This window comes from Diabrotica virgifera, chromosome 3, assembly GCF_917563875.1.
Source record: "Diabrotica virgifera virgifera chromosome 3, PGI_DIABVI_V3a".
NCBI lineage: Eukaryota > Metazoa > Arthropoda > Insecta > Coleoptera > Chrysomelidae > Diabrotica > Diabrotica virgifera.
The window spans coordinates 228,624,972-228,642,884 of record NC_065445.1 but is presented as its reverse complement, the minus strand read 5'-3'; the positions used below and the strand labels follow the sequence as shown (position 1 = coordinate 228,642,884).

The window sequence follows — 17,913 nt, the reverse complement described above, 5'->3', positions numbered from 1 at the left end:
TATATTTCAATATTTCGTTATCACTAAAATAAAATTTGCTTTTTAATAGTATTCACCCCATTTCTAAATTAATTTTCAGACATTTTGTTACAATTTCCCAATGTCATTACCGAAAATAAGATTCAGGACGTAGATGATGATAATAGATAGACAGAGAATAGACAAGGCGGAAACGGCGGGTTCGTTGGGAAAATATTCCCATGAGATATTTTTGCATAATCACATTCGTGAGACATCCCAGAATAAGGTTCAAGAAGTCGCCCACGAGAAAAGTGGGCCAATTTTTTTTTAACAATTTTTTTTAATCAAATTGCAAAAATAAATATTTTGGCCCGGGCTAATTTTTTTTTAGATTTTTTGGACCATTCTGGACAAAAAAGGTCACTTATAATTTTTCTCTAAAGTTGATCTTTTTCGAGTTAGAAGCAAGTTAAAATTTGAAAAACGCGAAAATGGCCATTTTTAAGGCTTAATAAGTCGATCAAAAATTATTATTTTGAAAGTCAGAAAGTGACTAAATCAAAGTTTAAAGTCACCGTCACATGATCCCGAAGAAATCTGTTTCATTAATTTACTACTAAGCTGTTATTTTTAATTAATAACAATGAGTGGTTGTATCGTATTGACGCTGCTGTAAATGTGAGTGCGAGGACTGCTGGAATAGCTTCTCTCTCGCACTCAGCATTTACAGCCCCGCACACGTGAATGGCGCTTATTATTATTACTTAAAAATAACAGCTTAGTAATAAAATAATGACGAAAATTTCTTCAGGATCTTGTAGAGGGGGCTTCAAACTTTGATTTAGTCATATATTGACTTTCATAATAATAACTTTTAACCGAGTTATTAAGCCTTGAAAATCGCCATTTTTCGTTTTTTTCAATTTTAAATTGCTTATAAGTCGAAAACGATCAACTTTAGAGAAAAATTATTAGAGACCTTTTTTGTCCAGAATGGTCCAAAAAATTAAAGAAAAAATTGTTCGGGCCAAAAATATTGATTCTTGCAATTTGATTAAAAAAAATTGTTAAAAAAAAATTGGCCCACTTTTCACTTGGGCGACTTCTTGAACCTTATTCTGGGATGTCTCACGAATGTGATCATGCAAAAAAATTTCATGGGAATATGTTTCCCTTCGAACCCGCCGTTTTCGCCTTGTCTAGAAATGAAACTGATAAATACCAGATCTAAATAAGGAAATCTTCATATAATTGGTTTGGAGAATTTTCAAAATTATTGTAACGCTCGGTTTCATAATCAGTTTTTTAAATTTTAAGTAAGTTGGTACCTCTACCTTTATCACAATTCATATATGGGTAAATGTCAACTTTAAAGTGAACTTTACTTTAAGTTGATTATGAAATCGGGCGATTTTGACAGGTAACCGTTAACACAGATTTTACTGTATTTACAGGGCCTAAAAAGAATCTACTGATTTCTATTGATTTTGTACAAAAAGTACATATTTTGTCGGAGTTTCAGCCAAATTATCTTGCAACGGATATAGTACTGAAAGAGTAAGAACTGGCCTGGCAACCCTGTCTAGCAAAGCTGATACAAAGATTAGAGCTTATCAAATCTACTGATAAAACAATGGACAATGGAGAAACCAGCTAATAAAAAACAAATAAACAGGTTGTTAAATAAATCGAAAATTTCCAGCAAAATAAAATATAAAATAATAAGAAAAAAGTAAGGTTATAAAGTAAATTCTTTTTTTGCTCCTGAAGTTGCCGTAAACGTGTCACATATCTATAGAACTACACGTAAAGGCCCTGTGCTGTGGTCGTGAGAGACAACTACCTAGTCGGCCAGAAAACCCATGGGCGTAAATTAGTTTAGCATTATAACGTTTTTAAGTAGTTGCGATTGTTGAAAAAACTTGACTGTGATATGTAGTTGTCACAATAGTAATAACTTAGTTGCCCATATAACTAAAGATATTACTTAACGTTGTAACATCGTAATGTCAGTCGGGTTAGGGGTCGTTGGCCGAAACAACTGAAAATGCTCTCGGGCAACGTTATATACAGTGCCATAGCCACCTTTACTTAACAAGCCATGAAGTTGAAACTTGGCAACATCTATTGGTAGACCGACTAATTCTGACAGTTCTCATTTGTTTTTAAATAATTTTCACTTTATTTACAGAGAAACTGAAATATTTTACAATATTTCGTGCTCCAAATTATAAAGAACATTAAAAGGTATGTTATTAAGATGATTTTAGTTCAATATAATATATTTTTATATAAACTTGCGTGCATATAGAAATCCGTCCACTTAAAAATTTTGTCATTTTTAATGTCTCATATTTCCTAAACCTGTTGGCAGATTTAAGTGATTTTTATAATATGTTATAGCCTAATTCTTTAACAATACCGCTGTAATAATATTGTTGCTAAATAGTTAAATTTTTATGGTGTACCGGGCATTTAAAAAATACTGAAATTAAAACCCAACTATAGACTCCGGTTTTCTTAATATTCTGTTTTTTTTATTAATTCGCTTATGTTTAACAACTAGATTTGTTCTTTATCAATTCAGGGTGTTTCTAAATAAGTGCGACAAACTTTAAGGGGAAAGGAACAAAATGAAAAATTTTGACGCCTGTATTTTAAAGGTAATCATTTTTTTCGAATTCTGAGAAAACTAATAAGTATTTTTGAAAAATTTAAACGCAGAATAAAAGATTACTTTATTACCGAGGGCCAAAAATCCCTTAGAATGAATAAAAAGTTTTTTTAATGACATATTTGAAACTAAAAATCACACTAAATTTTCTTAGTTTTTCACCCCTGTAACTTATTAAAATAAACATAGAAGTTTTCAGGGACTTTGGGTCCTTGGTCCTAACGTAATCTTTCACTCTGCGTTTAAATTTTTGAAAAATACTTATTAGTTTTCTTAGGATTCGAAAAAAATGAATCCCGTTTATATTCTTGTTATTGGTTTTTTTCTATATAATAAACGTTACTTACAAGGAATTACTTTTAATATTATTTTGTACAAACTTCCAATTAATAATATTTTCTTGTTCGACTCAAAAAATACTATAAATTTTACCAGAATTTGTACTTTAAAATCGTAGTTTCGAAAGCGGTAGTCCGAAAGTCAGACTACGGACGTCATCAATTGCGACGTTGCCTTTTTCTCTTCATGGCTTGTAAAGTAAAGGTGGCTATGGCACTTTTAATTATATTGGCCAATTATATTAGTCCTGGTTACTGGATAATTGTCAAGGCCATAGTCCAAAAAAATAAGAAGAAAAAATAAGATTCAGGTTATGTTATTAAAACGTAAACAATTGTATGTAGTAAATAAAATTAGTTATTAAAATGTAATACTGCAAGCAAAATACAATTTGACAATTTCAATTGACAATATGAATTATTTAAGAAAGTTACAATATTTCTCCGCTATTCTAGCACGATCGTTTCTCGTATCCCCTCCAAGTACTTGCACACCGCGAATATCGAAGGTATACAGCCAACTACAGGGTTTACCCCTTTTTAAAGTTTTAATATTGACTTAATTAATTTATCTTAAAATTTTTATTTTAAATTAAAACTGATTAATTAGGTCGAAGCTCAAGATCATCCTACACCCCCAACAGCATAACCAGGGGCGTCATTTGCAATTTTGATTGGGGAGGGGGGGGTAAGCATTATACAGTGTGTCTGCGTAACTTGGAACCATATAGGGAACTTTTTTAATATCAAATTTACGAAAAAAAGTTATTCTTCATAAAGTGCTCTGCATAGTCTAACTAAAACCTATATGAAATCATCAGATATCAAATTTTATCAATAATATACGAGGTATGTCCAAAAATTTGAATTTCGCTTAAGAGTAAAGTGCCTTGGGTAAGGGGATGGGTACGTATTTTCGGCTGCAATGCTATTCACATGGGGAATCATTTTTTTCGAATCCTGAGAAAACTAATAAGTATTTTTTAAAAATTTAAACGCAGAATGTAAGTTTACGTTCTTACCGAGGGCCGAAAGTCCCTGAAAACTTCTATAATGTTTATTTTCATAAATTACAGAGGTGAAAAACTAAGAAAAAATGTAGTGTGATTTTTAATTTCAAATATCTCATTCAAAAGAAACTTTTTATTTATTCTAAGACACTTTCGGCCCTCGATAATAATTTAGTCTTTCTTTCTGCGTTTAAATTTTTTAAAAATATTTATTAGTTTTTTCAGGATTCGAAAAAAATGGACACCATGTCCGTGGTGATATTTTCCAAATCGAACATTCGCTATCTTTGTCATACAACGCACTGAGTCAAATAGAATATGATGACAAGACACAGTGACAGGTTTAAATATTTGACATGGCATCGGGAATATTTTGAGTTATTGATTAAATAATATTGAGAGTGTACATATTTGATAAATAATTGATTTAAGCCGTGAACTTAATAAAAAGTTATTTATTGTTTAATATTTGTGGAAGATCCAAGCAGAGAATACATCAGGATATATTCTGTAATCCAAGTATTTTTTTGTTAAAGATGTTGAATATTGTAAGCGTTCCATAGTAACAATACCTATATTATTAAAAAATCACTTTACCACTTTTCCTCTTTTCTCGATTGAGTATTAGTTTTTGTTGTACACATAAATTATTACAATCACTGAATACATACTTAGTGAAAAAATTATCACATTTACTAACTGAATTGATAATTTGCAATTATACAAATAAGTTATTTAAGAACATTCAAAAGCCGTCTCCTCGTCATCTCAAAAGCCTAGTTAATGATGACATTGTCAAGTAGAATGACATTCTAATAATGTTTACATATCCATACCAGTGTGAATTTTACTACACGTACCTAATTTGCTGTGTAAATACAGAAAAAGTAGGGATAGCCGTAAAATATTTGCGAATTATGTACCGATGGCCTTAAGAAAAGTTGTTTGTAATTAAAAATTATGTTATAATATGCATTTGCACTCTTCTAATTGAAAAATTTTTTTTTGAAAATTTTCCTCAAATTATGGATAGGTACCCAACATCATTTTTATTTAAGATAACTCCGTTATTATTCATTTTGCGAAAAAAGTTATTCTTTATAAAAATGTCTGAATAGTCAAAAAACTAAGATGCAATGATAAGATATCAATTTTTTTCAATTTTATACGAGGTATGTCAAAAAATATGAATTTCGCTCAAGAGTAAAATACCTTTATAGTTCACAATATTTCAACTAGAAGGATACAATTGTATATTGAAACATAGTTTTTAATTCTGAACAACTTTTTTAATAATAAATTTCAATATTGTGAAACATAAAGGTACTTTACTCTTCAGCTAAATTCATATTTTTTGACATACTTCGTATAAAATTGACAAAATTTAATATTTTATAATTTTATCTTCGTTGTTAAACTATGCAAAACGTTTTATAAAGAATAACTTTTTTTCGTAAAATTAATAATAACGGAGCTATCATAAATAAAAATGATGTTGGGTGTACGTGATTTGAGGAAAATTAAAAAAAAATTCAATTAGAAGTGTGTAAATGCAGATTATAACATAATTTGTATTCAATGACAATTTTCGATATTGTGAAATATAAAGAAACATTACTCTTGAGCGAAATTCATATTTTTTGACATACCTCGTATACTGTTGATAAAATTTGATATCTGATGAGTGCGTCTTAGGTTTTAGACTATGCAGAATACTTTATGAAGAATAACTTTTTTTCGTAAAATTGACATTAAAAAAGTTTCCCATATGGTTCCAAGTTACGCAGACACACTGTATATAAGCACAAATATATTATTGATGATGTAATGATGAACATTTATGTATTTTTTGTAATTTTCAGTCATTTTTAGGGTGGGGGGGGCATATGCCCCCTGACCCTGAAATCAAATGACGCCCCTGAGCATAACAAGAATAGTTTTGTTGATTTAATTGATTCTGATTATACATATTTAAGTCATATGTAGACAAACTACTAAAATGTTACGTGTGGTCTATATTATTGTATAGTTGTGAGAGATGGACGTTAAAAACCACAATGCCTAAATAAATTAGAAGCATTCGAATTGTGGTGCTATCGACGAATACTAAAGATATCGTGGGTTTCGCACACTTCCGATGAAGATGTTCTCCAAATGATGAATTCAGAACGTCTGCCCATAAACATACATAATAAAGAGGAGAGAATGAGAATATTTCGGCCATATAATTATTAGAGGACCTAAATACCATCTATTTCGCCTTATAATACAAGGAAAACTGGAGGAAAAAAGATGGATTGGTCGAAAGAAACTTTCAAGGTTGCGTAATATTAGACAATGGTGTGGTTCCACGGTAGAAGAATTAGGTTTGTTCTAGCATCAGTTGCAAACGGTTTTAAACCATCAGCGAATAGTCGACCAGCGCGAGTAGAGGGGATAGCACTGGTGACTGTATTATGTTCTCTCACTGACCAACTGTTTGCTGACGGTTTCTGACTAGTTTGACTGTTTGCTAGAACAAACCTATTACTTCGTGCAGCAGCCGATAGAGAGAGGTTTCAGGAACTTGTTGACGGCCAACGTCTGAATACGGACACGGCACCTGAAGAAGTAGCCAAACTATGTAATCTTAATGTTTTCTTCATAAAGTGTTTTTCTGGGAACATCTATTTTCCACTCTTCTTTTCGAGTATCATTTTTGTTCTTTCGCTTCAATGTTAAACGTGGTTTGTGCTCTAATTAATATATGGTCACTCCCTGTTGAAAATTTATTCAATACCTACTGTTACATCCTGAATAATATCTTTCCGATTTGATATTATGAAATCAATCTGATTTTTTGTTCTTTGGTTCGGACGCTTCCATGTTCACTTGCGTTGGGGTTTCTTCCTAAAGGTTGGGTTCATCATCTTCTTCATGTGCCGTGCTCGATTATCGAGCATTGGCTATATATAGTAATTTTGTTGACGGCAGCTCGGAAAAGGGATACAGATTATCTGTTAAATTTCTTTCAGGTTTCTAAGCTATGACGTTCTTCTTCCATCCACCCAGTGGCGGCTCGTGACCTCAGTATGCGGGTAGGCGACACATACATATACCTTTATATTATATAGGCACTCTATACTCTACTATACTCTACATAATTAGGTTTGTTCTAGCAAACAGTCAATAACTAGTCAGAAACCGTCAGCAAACAGTTGGTCAGTGAGAGAACATCATACAGTCACCAGTGCTATCCCCTCTACTCGCGCTGGTGCACTATTCGCTGATGGTTTCAAACCGTTTGAAACTGATGCTAGAACAAACCTATTATATACTCGTATACCTATATACACACTGTGTCGCATTTAAGATGAAGACACCCTTATAAAAATAAATACAGATTTAAAATTTTGCAGTCAAGCAAGTGTGATGGTTCACATTTTTTAAGATAGTCATAGTCAACTCAAATTTAAATTTTAAACGCTATCTACTGCGAATCTACGCATCTACTTTTTTAAGATAGTCAGTCAACTCAAATTTAAATTTTAAACGCTATCTACTTGCTTCACGTTAGAGATATTTGGAAAAGTTGTTCCAAATATTATTCTAACCCCACGTACCAAATTTCATGACAAAATTCGCACTTTTAGTTTTTTCAGTATTTGTAGTCAGGATCCTAAAACATACAATTGGCTATCCCAAAATGCAGCTCGGGACAACCATTGTCGAAGGCGCAAAAAAAATGTAGCCTAACCTAGCCCCAAAAAGTTCCCGGAAATTCTCGTTCACTACGGCTAGACAAGCCACAGTTACAGCGCTGTGCTTAGCGTAAAGAATGAGAGACGCATATCATTATGTTCTGTTCTTTAGGGGGATCTGAAAAGTGCCTGACTATTATAGGGTAGTGCCATAAGCAATAATAATAGAAGTGAGTAGCACTACTACGAGGAGCGTACAATAATTATAACTTCGAAGAGAAATTAAAAAGTAGCTTTTTTTATTTTAGATACTTACGTATTGTGTCAAAATTTATAAATTACAATTTTGAAATAAGTAATTTATATTAATAAATAATTTATTATTGTATTGTACATTTCAGGTATTTCAGGAAAGCTGGTTAAATTAGTGAGAATGACGCTTAACAATACAAAAAACAGGATAACAATGGAAGAAATTTTTTCAAAACAATTCACAGTGAATAAAGGACTGAAACAGGGTGACCCTCTATCTCTATCCAGAGACTTATTTACCTTGGTAATAGAACACATAGTAAGAAGGATAAAAATTAGTACAAGCGGCACCATATTTAACAACAAATAGCAGTTTATAGCTTACGCTGATGATCTAGTCATCCTAACAAGAACAAAGGAACACCTCCAAGAAATCTTCCAAAAGTTCGAAGCGCAAGCAAAAAGGTATGGATTAAGAATCAACCAAGGAAAAACACAATACATGATAATGAAAGGAGTTATAAATAAAGAGATATAAATATAAAAATGAAAGGAGAATGAGATGAACATAAATTTAAGGAAGTATCAGAATTCGAATAGCTGGGAGTCACTGTAACCAATACTGGAAGGGAAGAAAAAGATATAGATAAAACATTATTGAAGGGAAGTCGAATTATGGGTGCCTTAAACATAATATTAAAAGCAAAAAAACGCGAAAATCAGAATGTATGACACGATAATACGGCCCAGAAAGATCTCAACTACTCTACCAACACCAAAAACCAAAATACCGTTAGAAAGTCAAGGAGTATTACCTTGCCTACCCCGACGGGCCGCCCCTGCTTCCACCTGCCTCACTTCTTCCGTCTACCTTGCCTTGCATTATTAAATGGAGTATATTATATCTCTCTGAATGTCGCATAACATGGCCAAAGTATTCAAGTTCATCACAAAGAAATTCTCCTTGTGTAAGAAGTCAAGAAGCCTTTTACTTCTATTATTTCTCTCTCCAAATCCATAGGGCAGTCAATGAGGGTATTTAGCTCCGAATTCCGCCCTACTACATCAATTTACTTGATATTTTCACAGCAAGTAGGGAATAGCTCGAGAAACAAAGTCTACCCTATATACTACAGTAGACTCTCTCTATAACGAGAACTGAAATGGCGGATCAATTACCTCGTTATAAGCGAATCTCGTATATTATCTTGTTATATCAATAATATAACAATGGTAGGTATTTATTATATGATATTTATTATATGATGATGGTACAGTACAATGTGCAATGGTATTTATTATAGAAGGGCACTCAATACAATGCGTTTTTCAGAAACTGACGAAGAGTTTTTTGTTAACAAGACAGACATTATAAGGAAACTTTCCAAGCCATTGCTATGTAGGCAGTTCTGCTAGATAAGGACTTTGTGAGCTTTTCAGCCAATTTAAGTGATTTAATGTTGCACTAGACGCAACCTAAAAAGTGTTCCAGCTTTCAAAAATTTCTTTTATTTTTTATCTTTTTGCGTTTAGGTCATATATATCCACTTGTTTATACAAGGCACAAGGTGTCCCAAAAGTAGTGGAACGGTCGAATATTTCGCGAACTAAACATCAGATCGAAAAACTGAAAAATACGTGTTCAATCATTTTCAAAAATCTATCCAATGACACCAAACACCAACCCCCACTACACCCCCTGTGTAGTGGGTTGGAGAGTCATGTTTGGTGTTATTCGATAGGTTTTCGAAAAAGATTAAAAATCTGTTTTTTGGTTTCTCATATGAATTGTATTTCGTGAGATATTAGACCGTTTCTATAATTTACCTATGGTATCAGGATAAATCGTTTTTTCCAATTATGGCGCCATCTATCCAAAGTTCGAAAAAATGTATTGAATAAAAGTGGCCTACTTGTACGTAACGAATCCAAATTTGCAAGAAAAACTGGGGGTTTCCATTTGAGATTTTAAAGTTACCCCCCACCCCACCTCCAGGGGGTGTAGTGGGGATTGGTGTTTGGTGTCATTGGATAGATTTTTGAAAATGATTGAACACGTATTTTTCAGTTTTTTGATCCTATGTTTAGTTTGCGAAATATTCGACCGTTCCGCTACTTTTGGGAAACCCTATATGTTTCTAAATTTTTAGATCACGTTTTTAACAAAATAAAGGATTTATATTTGATACGTTGTTAATTTTTATTTTTATAAAATTATTTTTATTCAATGGGGCAAAGATCCGCTAAGCGGACTTCCCCAATTAATGGGACAAGAATCTGATTTGTAAAATATTGTACTATTTTCGCTATAGTTTTTTTCCTACATCTATTTAGCTGTCGTTTTATATTTACAGCTAAGGGCATTAGTTATCCTAATGGCCCGACAACTTTAATATGTAAACTGCAACAAAAAGTGTGGCAAATGCATATATTATACTATACAAAGTGCGAACTTTTACCCCCACCTATACTAGCCTATGTGGAAGATAAAGCTTCGTTGACCGTGGACAATTAAAAGGCAAAATTGAACGGAAGTTAAAAATTCCATAAAATAATTAACATGTTGTTGCTATAATAAGGATGAAAAACTAATATAAGAAAAATAATTAAAATTTTTTCACTTACTGAACAATTACCTACTCACCCCTAGATGCTACAAAGTCCACCATAAAGATGGTCAAAACCGTTCCTCGACAAAGGATTTTAAAGGAAAAAGGAACAGTTATTGTTGTTTTTAATACGCCAATCTCTACTTCGTTATCATGTTTACTTAATTCATACCTCAATTTATACAGATTTGGATTCTATTAACCGGTTTTCAAAGTCCATTTTCATTTTATTTTTGTCTCTATTGAATTCAACAATATCACAAAAAAATGAGTGCCGCAACTGTGAGTCGTATTGTCGCTGCTAAAGTTTTTGGCAATAATTCTTTCAAATATGGACAAGTGGCAAAAAATGTTAGGTTATTTAGTGTAGCTGCAACAAAAGGTAAGGATTTTTTATATTTTTTTTATCGTAAACAAGTTATATAATATTTATAACATAACTAAAAATAAAACAATTTTTTAAAGAATATCTACAATATTACGAATATCATTGTGAAAATACATTGTAAGGTAAGGCTTACTTTTAAGAAAATTGCTCAAAGTACCTGTTACTTCTGTTGTATTTGATTCATTATTGTAATGTATAAATTCATTCATATTCAATAACATGTTTTTCATATTCTCTTTTTAAACCTTGAACCTAAGAGGAATACCTACTAAATATTGTCATTTTTCACAGGTTTTGTTTTAGTTTGCATTTATATTTTTTGTTTCATAAATCTTGCTTACTTTCAAACTCATTCAGAGTAAATTTATGTTATATTATGTCTCCTGTCATTTTGACTATGTAACCCAATGGGTGCGTTCAGACAACCTCTGCGGCTAACTGTAAACGCAAAACGGCTTAGTGTTTGCATCCAGCGCTAATAGGGAAAGCTTAGTAAATCTCTCAGGGGCTGACTTCTAGTGGTGTTATCTGACAGCTACCGCTTACTCAGCTGTCCAGCCGCTGAGAACGTCTGAATGTAGCCAGTGATACAGATGTTCCATAGGGCTTTTCAACGCTTCTCATTTGTTTCGGGTACTTGCCATATGTGATATTACCCAGATTTAGGTTACAACATATGACAAGTTCCCGAAGCAAATGAGAAGCATTGAAAAGCCCTATATAATGGTTGAACTCTTTAACATATTGCGTGCTGACATCTGATCCTAAGACTTATTCGCTGTGTGCAAGTACTTGGAGGGGATACAAGAAACGATGGTGCACAAATAGCGGAGAAATCTTGCAACTTTCTTAAATAATTCATTGTCAACTGAAATTGTCAAATTGACATATATTTCATATCTACTGTCAATGAATAAGAAAAATTATATGTTGCTCCACAATATTGATATGATATGCATTTATTATATAAAAGTAAATTTAATTAATTTTTGTATTTTGCTTGTAATAGTGCATCCTAATAATTAAATTTATTTACTACATACAATTGTTTACCTTTTAATAACATAACCTTAATATTACTTTTTCTTCTTATATTTTTTGAGCTATGGTCTGAGTCTTGACAATTGTCCAGTAACCAGGACCAATATGATTGGTCAATATAATTAAAAGTGCGAACAATGTTGCCAAGCTATGAAACCAGGTGTTGCTTTTCCGAACTTGCACGGTCCCAATACTCTAAACAGACAAAAATAACACACATTAAAAATGTGATAATGAATGGCATACATGTGCACCATCCGCACATTGGTAAAGGCGTCATGTGACTTACATGTATGCCATCCACACAGAACATGTTAATTTATCATGCCACAATCTCCAGACAATATCTTCAGTGAATCTTTGTAGCAATTCCTAAAAAGTCAAGTGCAACAACCTGCTCAGATCACAGAACAATAGCTTTAATGAGTCACAACATTTTTGAAAATACTTAATGCATAGCACAATATTGTTAAATATGTCTGTGGTTAAAACGTCCATGGTTAAAACTCTTTAACACGTTCTGTGCGGATGGCATACATGTGAGCCACATGATGCCTTTACCAATGTCGGATGGCTTGCATGTATGCCTTTGATTATACACATTTTTAATGTGTGCTTTTTTGTCCGTTCAGAGTATTAGTCGTAGGATCAGACATCCGCACTCAATGTGTTAATATGAAATAAGTGACACATAATTTGGCTTTAGAAATGGTATGGGCATAAGAGATGCTTCATCAGACTTGAATGTGCTGGCTCAGAAATGCTTGGACATGAATCAGGACATTTACTTATGTTTTGTAGACTTTGAAAAGACATGTGATAAGGTTTAATATAAAAAGCTTGTAGATGTGATGTGTTTTTATGTAGTGGGAAGCAGATTGCAATAATATTAATCCAAACAATATCAAACTTTACAAAGTAAGCACTACTGCTAATGATACATTAAATAACCAAGCTTATAGTGTAACAAATAAGGCCATAATATTAGGCAAAGGTCACTCATGAACAGGGCACAAAATATCCATGATATTTATATAAATATCAAAATATCGGATATATATGATAATATCCGATATATATCCAAAATGTGATATTTATATGATATTTATGATATTTTGGAAAATATTTCAATAGAGAAACTAAATTGACCAAAATAAGACTCTAATGCCTGGTTGCACCAACAGATCTTAAGCTCCAGCTTAGCTAAGCTCTACTTATAGGTAGGGCCTCCTTGAGTATCACTTACGTTGCATCATAATTTTAAATTCTTACCTTATTATCAATTATATCTATTATTATATTATGGTATTCTTATTGTCATATATTATAATTATATTATATAAATTCTTATGATATTCTCGACTTAAGCTTAAGATCTGTTGGTGCAACCGGGCATTAATGTAGAATGTAACAATATAAAAGATATATTTTTACTTAAATAAAAAATACAAAAATATAAACGTATGTATGGTAGTATGTTACATAAACAGAAAACAAAATGATACGAGTATCCAAGTAACAACTAAATTAACTAAAAATATTGAAAACATTAACTTCAACATGTACCAAAATAACTTAAAATTCTGAAGATTTAAAAAACAAAATCAAAATTTATAAAATTAATTAAGATGATGGTTCAACATCAGAAGTGTCTGAATAAAAACCAGTAAAGCACCCAAGACTTAATTCTGCCTCTTCATTTTCCCTTCTTTCAGTTTCTTTTTCAGGCCAAATCCATTCCAAATTGTAATGTTTTTGGTATGAAGAACTGTTTAAATATTTAAACATGAATACAAGTTTAGCAGCCTTTTTGGTTCCTAAATTATTTCATAATTTGGAGTGCACAAGTCCAAAACTTGAAAAGCACCTTTCAATGCTTGCCGTTGAGGCTACTGCTGTAAGTAGGTAATTGGTTAATTCGTTCGAGAAATATGTTTTTTCAGGCCAAGCAGATTCAGCGATTGGAACAGACTTCCACCATAATAATGGAGATGTTTTTTTTTGAAATTTGGACCATACATGAAAGACGGAAAAGGTTTAGACTTCGAAGTTAGGGCCATTACAAACGGAACAAAATCTGTGTTGATTGAATTTAAATATTCATAAGCCTGTTCTTTTTGTTCGGCAGTAAGTCTTTCTCCCAAAAAGCGATGGTCCAGTAGGTTTGCCAAAAAATAAGGCGAACCTAGAGCCATATTCCTCCTTTTGTAATAAAAGTTCTTAATTTGAATTGGTTGATCTTGATTGATTTGAATTCCTGTTAGAAGGCAAGTCAACGCAGTTGGACGTTGCCGCTTTTTAACCTTCTTATGTAAAAATTAGTGCGAAATAAAATACTGATATATATATATATATATATATATATATATATATATATATATATATATATATATATATATATATATATATATATTAGAGCGGAGTAATTTTTTTTGTCATCGGGTCACAATCAGTTTCTGATTCTAGAATGAATTCTGTGAAAAAAAAACTTTACATCATAGGTATCTGATGAATTTCGAGGCGCCACATTTTTCATTTTAGTTTTGAGGTACATCAGAACTCGTCATTTTACGACTTCTGATGTACATTGAGGTTGATTATGGACAAAATTTTAACTTTTTTTATTACGGAAAAGTGTATTTTTGTAGCTTTTGAGACGAGGAATCTATTTTTGATATCTATTTGTACCAAAAACACTCACCAGGGGGCGCTACAATGCAATTTTTGTCATTTTACGACTACTTTTTTGGATAAAACAGTGTTAATAGTATTTTTTCAACGTTTTTATTTAATAAGCCCTGATTTTATGTTACAAAAAATAGGTAATATTAATTAGTTTATTATAAACTTTACTAAAGAATATTTTGCTTAATTAAATTTATTTGAAATATAATAAATTAGATGTTTTTGAGTAACCAAACCACTCAATTTTGGATCAAAAAAATTTGGATCTTCGATTTTTCTAAAACTTGATGTATAGCTTCTGAGGAACGTAAAAATAAGCTCAAGCTGAAACATTTAAGCCCGAACAGTCTTCTTATTTTTTCTCAATTTGTATATTTTATCATAAAGTATCAATGGAAAAATATAAGGTATTAATACGAGGGACTCAAAAATGTCATTATAAGGCATTATAACAAATTATTATGATTCAAAACGAGGTTTTGGTCAAATTTTGGTGTAGAAAACGTTAGAATGCCGTTTCTTACATTTTCCTCCATTCCCAAAATATTGTATACTTCGATTTTGCTGATCATCTTGGCAATATTTTGCCAAGCATAATTCCTGTCCTTTGACATGTTCTACGTATCGGACTTATGACTTATTAAAATGTCCAGTTGGTGATAAATAGTAGTCTGATTTTCGCAAATGTGTGAGTGTTTAATGAAAGGGTAACAAATCAATTGGAAATTCTGACAAAATATATGGGACGTTTTCGTAGTCTGACGTTCCAAACCTTAACCTGTTTCACAAAAACTTCCCTTGTTCCAGTGTTCCCAAAGATCAAAGTTTGTCCGACTAGACACCGTTAAGCTATTAACAAATTTTCAGCTTGCTATTAATCAACTATTTTTTTGTACGCGCGATCCAGGCCTGTATACTTTTAGAGCGCTCACTTCCGCCTTTATCTTAATTGTAAGAATTTTATACCTTTTTTGTCTTGGAGTTACATGACTGCGGGCTCTTAAATCTCCTTCGCTGATTTTTGTAACTCATAATTATACACAATAATTGTTTAAAACGATTTTAGACAATATTTGTTACATTGCAAACCGCTACAAGTAATATTACAATTGGTTGAAGTTTTTATCAATTTCCGCGCCCAAATCATAAAAATCTCACAAACACATCACCGGGGATTACGGCTTTTAGATATGACATTGGTGAAGCAAGTTGTAAACCTTTAGAGATGTTTCTATGTAATCTCGTGAAATATTGATGGGCAAACGTTGGAAATTATAAGTATTTTAGCGTGGGTTACTAGTCTTCTTACTAGTACTTCAACAGTAGTTTTGTAATCGTAGGATATTCAGTTATAATTTGTTCCGCAAGTTCAGAGTTTATTAGGTAGATGCATATTCTGTTATTGGAGATTCTTGAGGCTAAGCAAATGTTTATGGGACTAACAATGTTACCTATGTACTTGACATATTCGAGTAGTAGTAAATTTGGTTCTGCATTGATTAGTACCTATGGTTTGCTCTTTTTGGATAGGTATTTAGGTTTCGGCTTTGACATAGTAACAGTTGCATGTGAACTAGAAATATTACTGTTAGAGTTGAGTTCAGACATGTTGTTGCTATCTGTTACTTATATAGTCAAAAGTACTGGACTAATTTGTAGCGTTAATGTTTTTATACCATTGAATGTAGCCATTCAATGGCTACATCACTGTACGGCAAAACATCACTGTAACACTATAACATAGAATATTATTAGGTAAACATCTATTACTGATCGAGGTTACAATTTTCTCTTGATGATTAACACTTTACACAACAGTTGATACTTACTATCTGATGAGTAAATAGTATTATAAACTAGTATTTAAGGTAATAATAGCAAAAATCGACACTAATTTTCAGATCGGTACGTAAACGATCTGACGCTTATTTGACAGTCAAATTAAAATTTTAATTGGTTAATTGAACTAAAGCTAATACCAAACCCTTCTTTCTGTGCATCATAGTTTGTCGAATTCTCTCGATCGTGATTATTATAAATAGAAGTCAGAAAATTATGTATTCATTGAAGAATAGTTACATACTTTCACAATGTCAAGAGAAGAAATTACAATTGTCATTCTAGGTTAGTTACAATTGTCATATTTCGACATTTTATCGTTGACGCACTGAAAGAAGGGTTTGGAATTAACTGTATGTATTTTTAGTATGTAATACGTTCGTATTAGTAGGGGAGACAGGTGTGCTAAATTGGCACTTACTCGAGCGTTATGGAGACCTATTGGATTGTGAAAATTAAGTCCGAAAACCAAAAAAACTTAAGTCAAGTTTTCCATTTTACTGGAGACTTTCCATTTTTTAGTTTAAATTTCAAAAATCATTTTTTCCGATTACAGTGCCATCTATCCATAATTCGAAAAAATGTCTCGAATAAAAGTTACTTATTTTTACCTAAGAAATCCAAATCTGCAATAAAAAAATGGGGAATCCTATTTTAAGGTTTTAAAGTAACCCCCCACCCCACCACCGTGGGTGGTCGTGTTTGATGTCATTTGATACATCTTTAAAAAATATTGAACACATATTCTTTAGTTTTTTGATCTCATATTCATTTCGCGAATTATCGCGGGGTTCCTATTTAAAATTTTAAAGTTACCTACACTCCACCTCTGTCCGTGGGGTGTCGTGTTTGGTATCATTTGATAGATTTGTGAAACATATTGAACACGTAGTTTTCAGTTTTTCGATCTGACGTTCATTTCCGACGATCAAAGTTGTAAAACTTTGTGACTCATCCATTTCCTTACGGATCTGCTCAAATCGCAAGATTTTTTTAAATATACTGCATGTACTTAACTTACCTTATCTTAATCTGATGATTTCGAGATTTTCTAAGGATAAATTCTTTCGGACCCCCCTTAACGAAATCCCCTGTAGTTACAGTCCATATAATATATATTATGGTAGGGGTACATTTACAGGGTACAATGTTTCTCCCCATGTGATATTCTAATGTGCTCGAGTAACTGCAGAAATCCCCGCTTGGGATCCCCTACCTAATATAAAAGTAATTGCTTAAGGTCTAGTTAATTATTATATTTTAATTAATTTCATTAACAGAATTATTAATTTTTTTAAATTTTATAATTATCAAGTTAATGTTAAATATTTTTAATAACACAAAATTAATATCTACCAAATAAAAATAAAAGAAAAAATAATAATATTAACATTGCTTTACTCACAAAATGACGCAAATTGCGCTGTAGCTCCCCC

General features: G+C 32.0%; 1 protein-coding gene across 1 annotated transcript in view; it reads left to right on the top strand.

Moving 5' to 3' along the window:
- The first annotated feature begins 10,650 nt into the window (after positions 1 to 10,650).
- Positions 10,651 to 17,913, top strand: part of LOC114338297 (enoyl-CoA hydratase, mitochondrial) — a 36,304-nt gene continuing 29,041 nt past the window's right edge. The window contains exon 1 of the mRNA XM_028288887.1: positions 10,651 to 10,906. Within this exon, the coding sequence (XP_028144688.1) occupies positions 10,792 to 10,906 (115 nt within the window). The 5' untranslated portion in view covers positions 10,651 to 10,791. The remainder of the gene's footprint in view (positions 10,907 to 17,913) is intronic.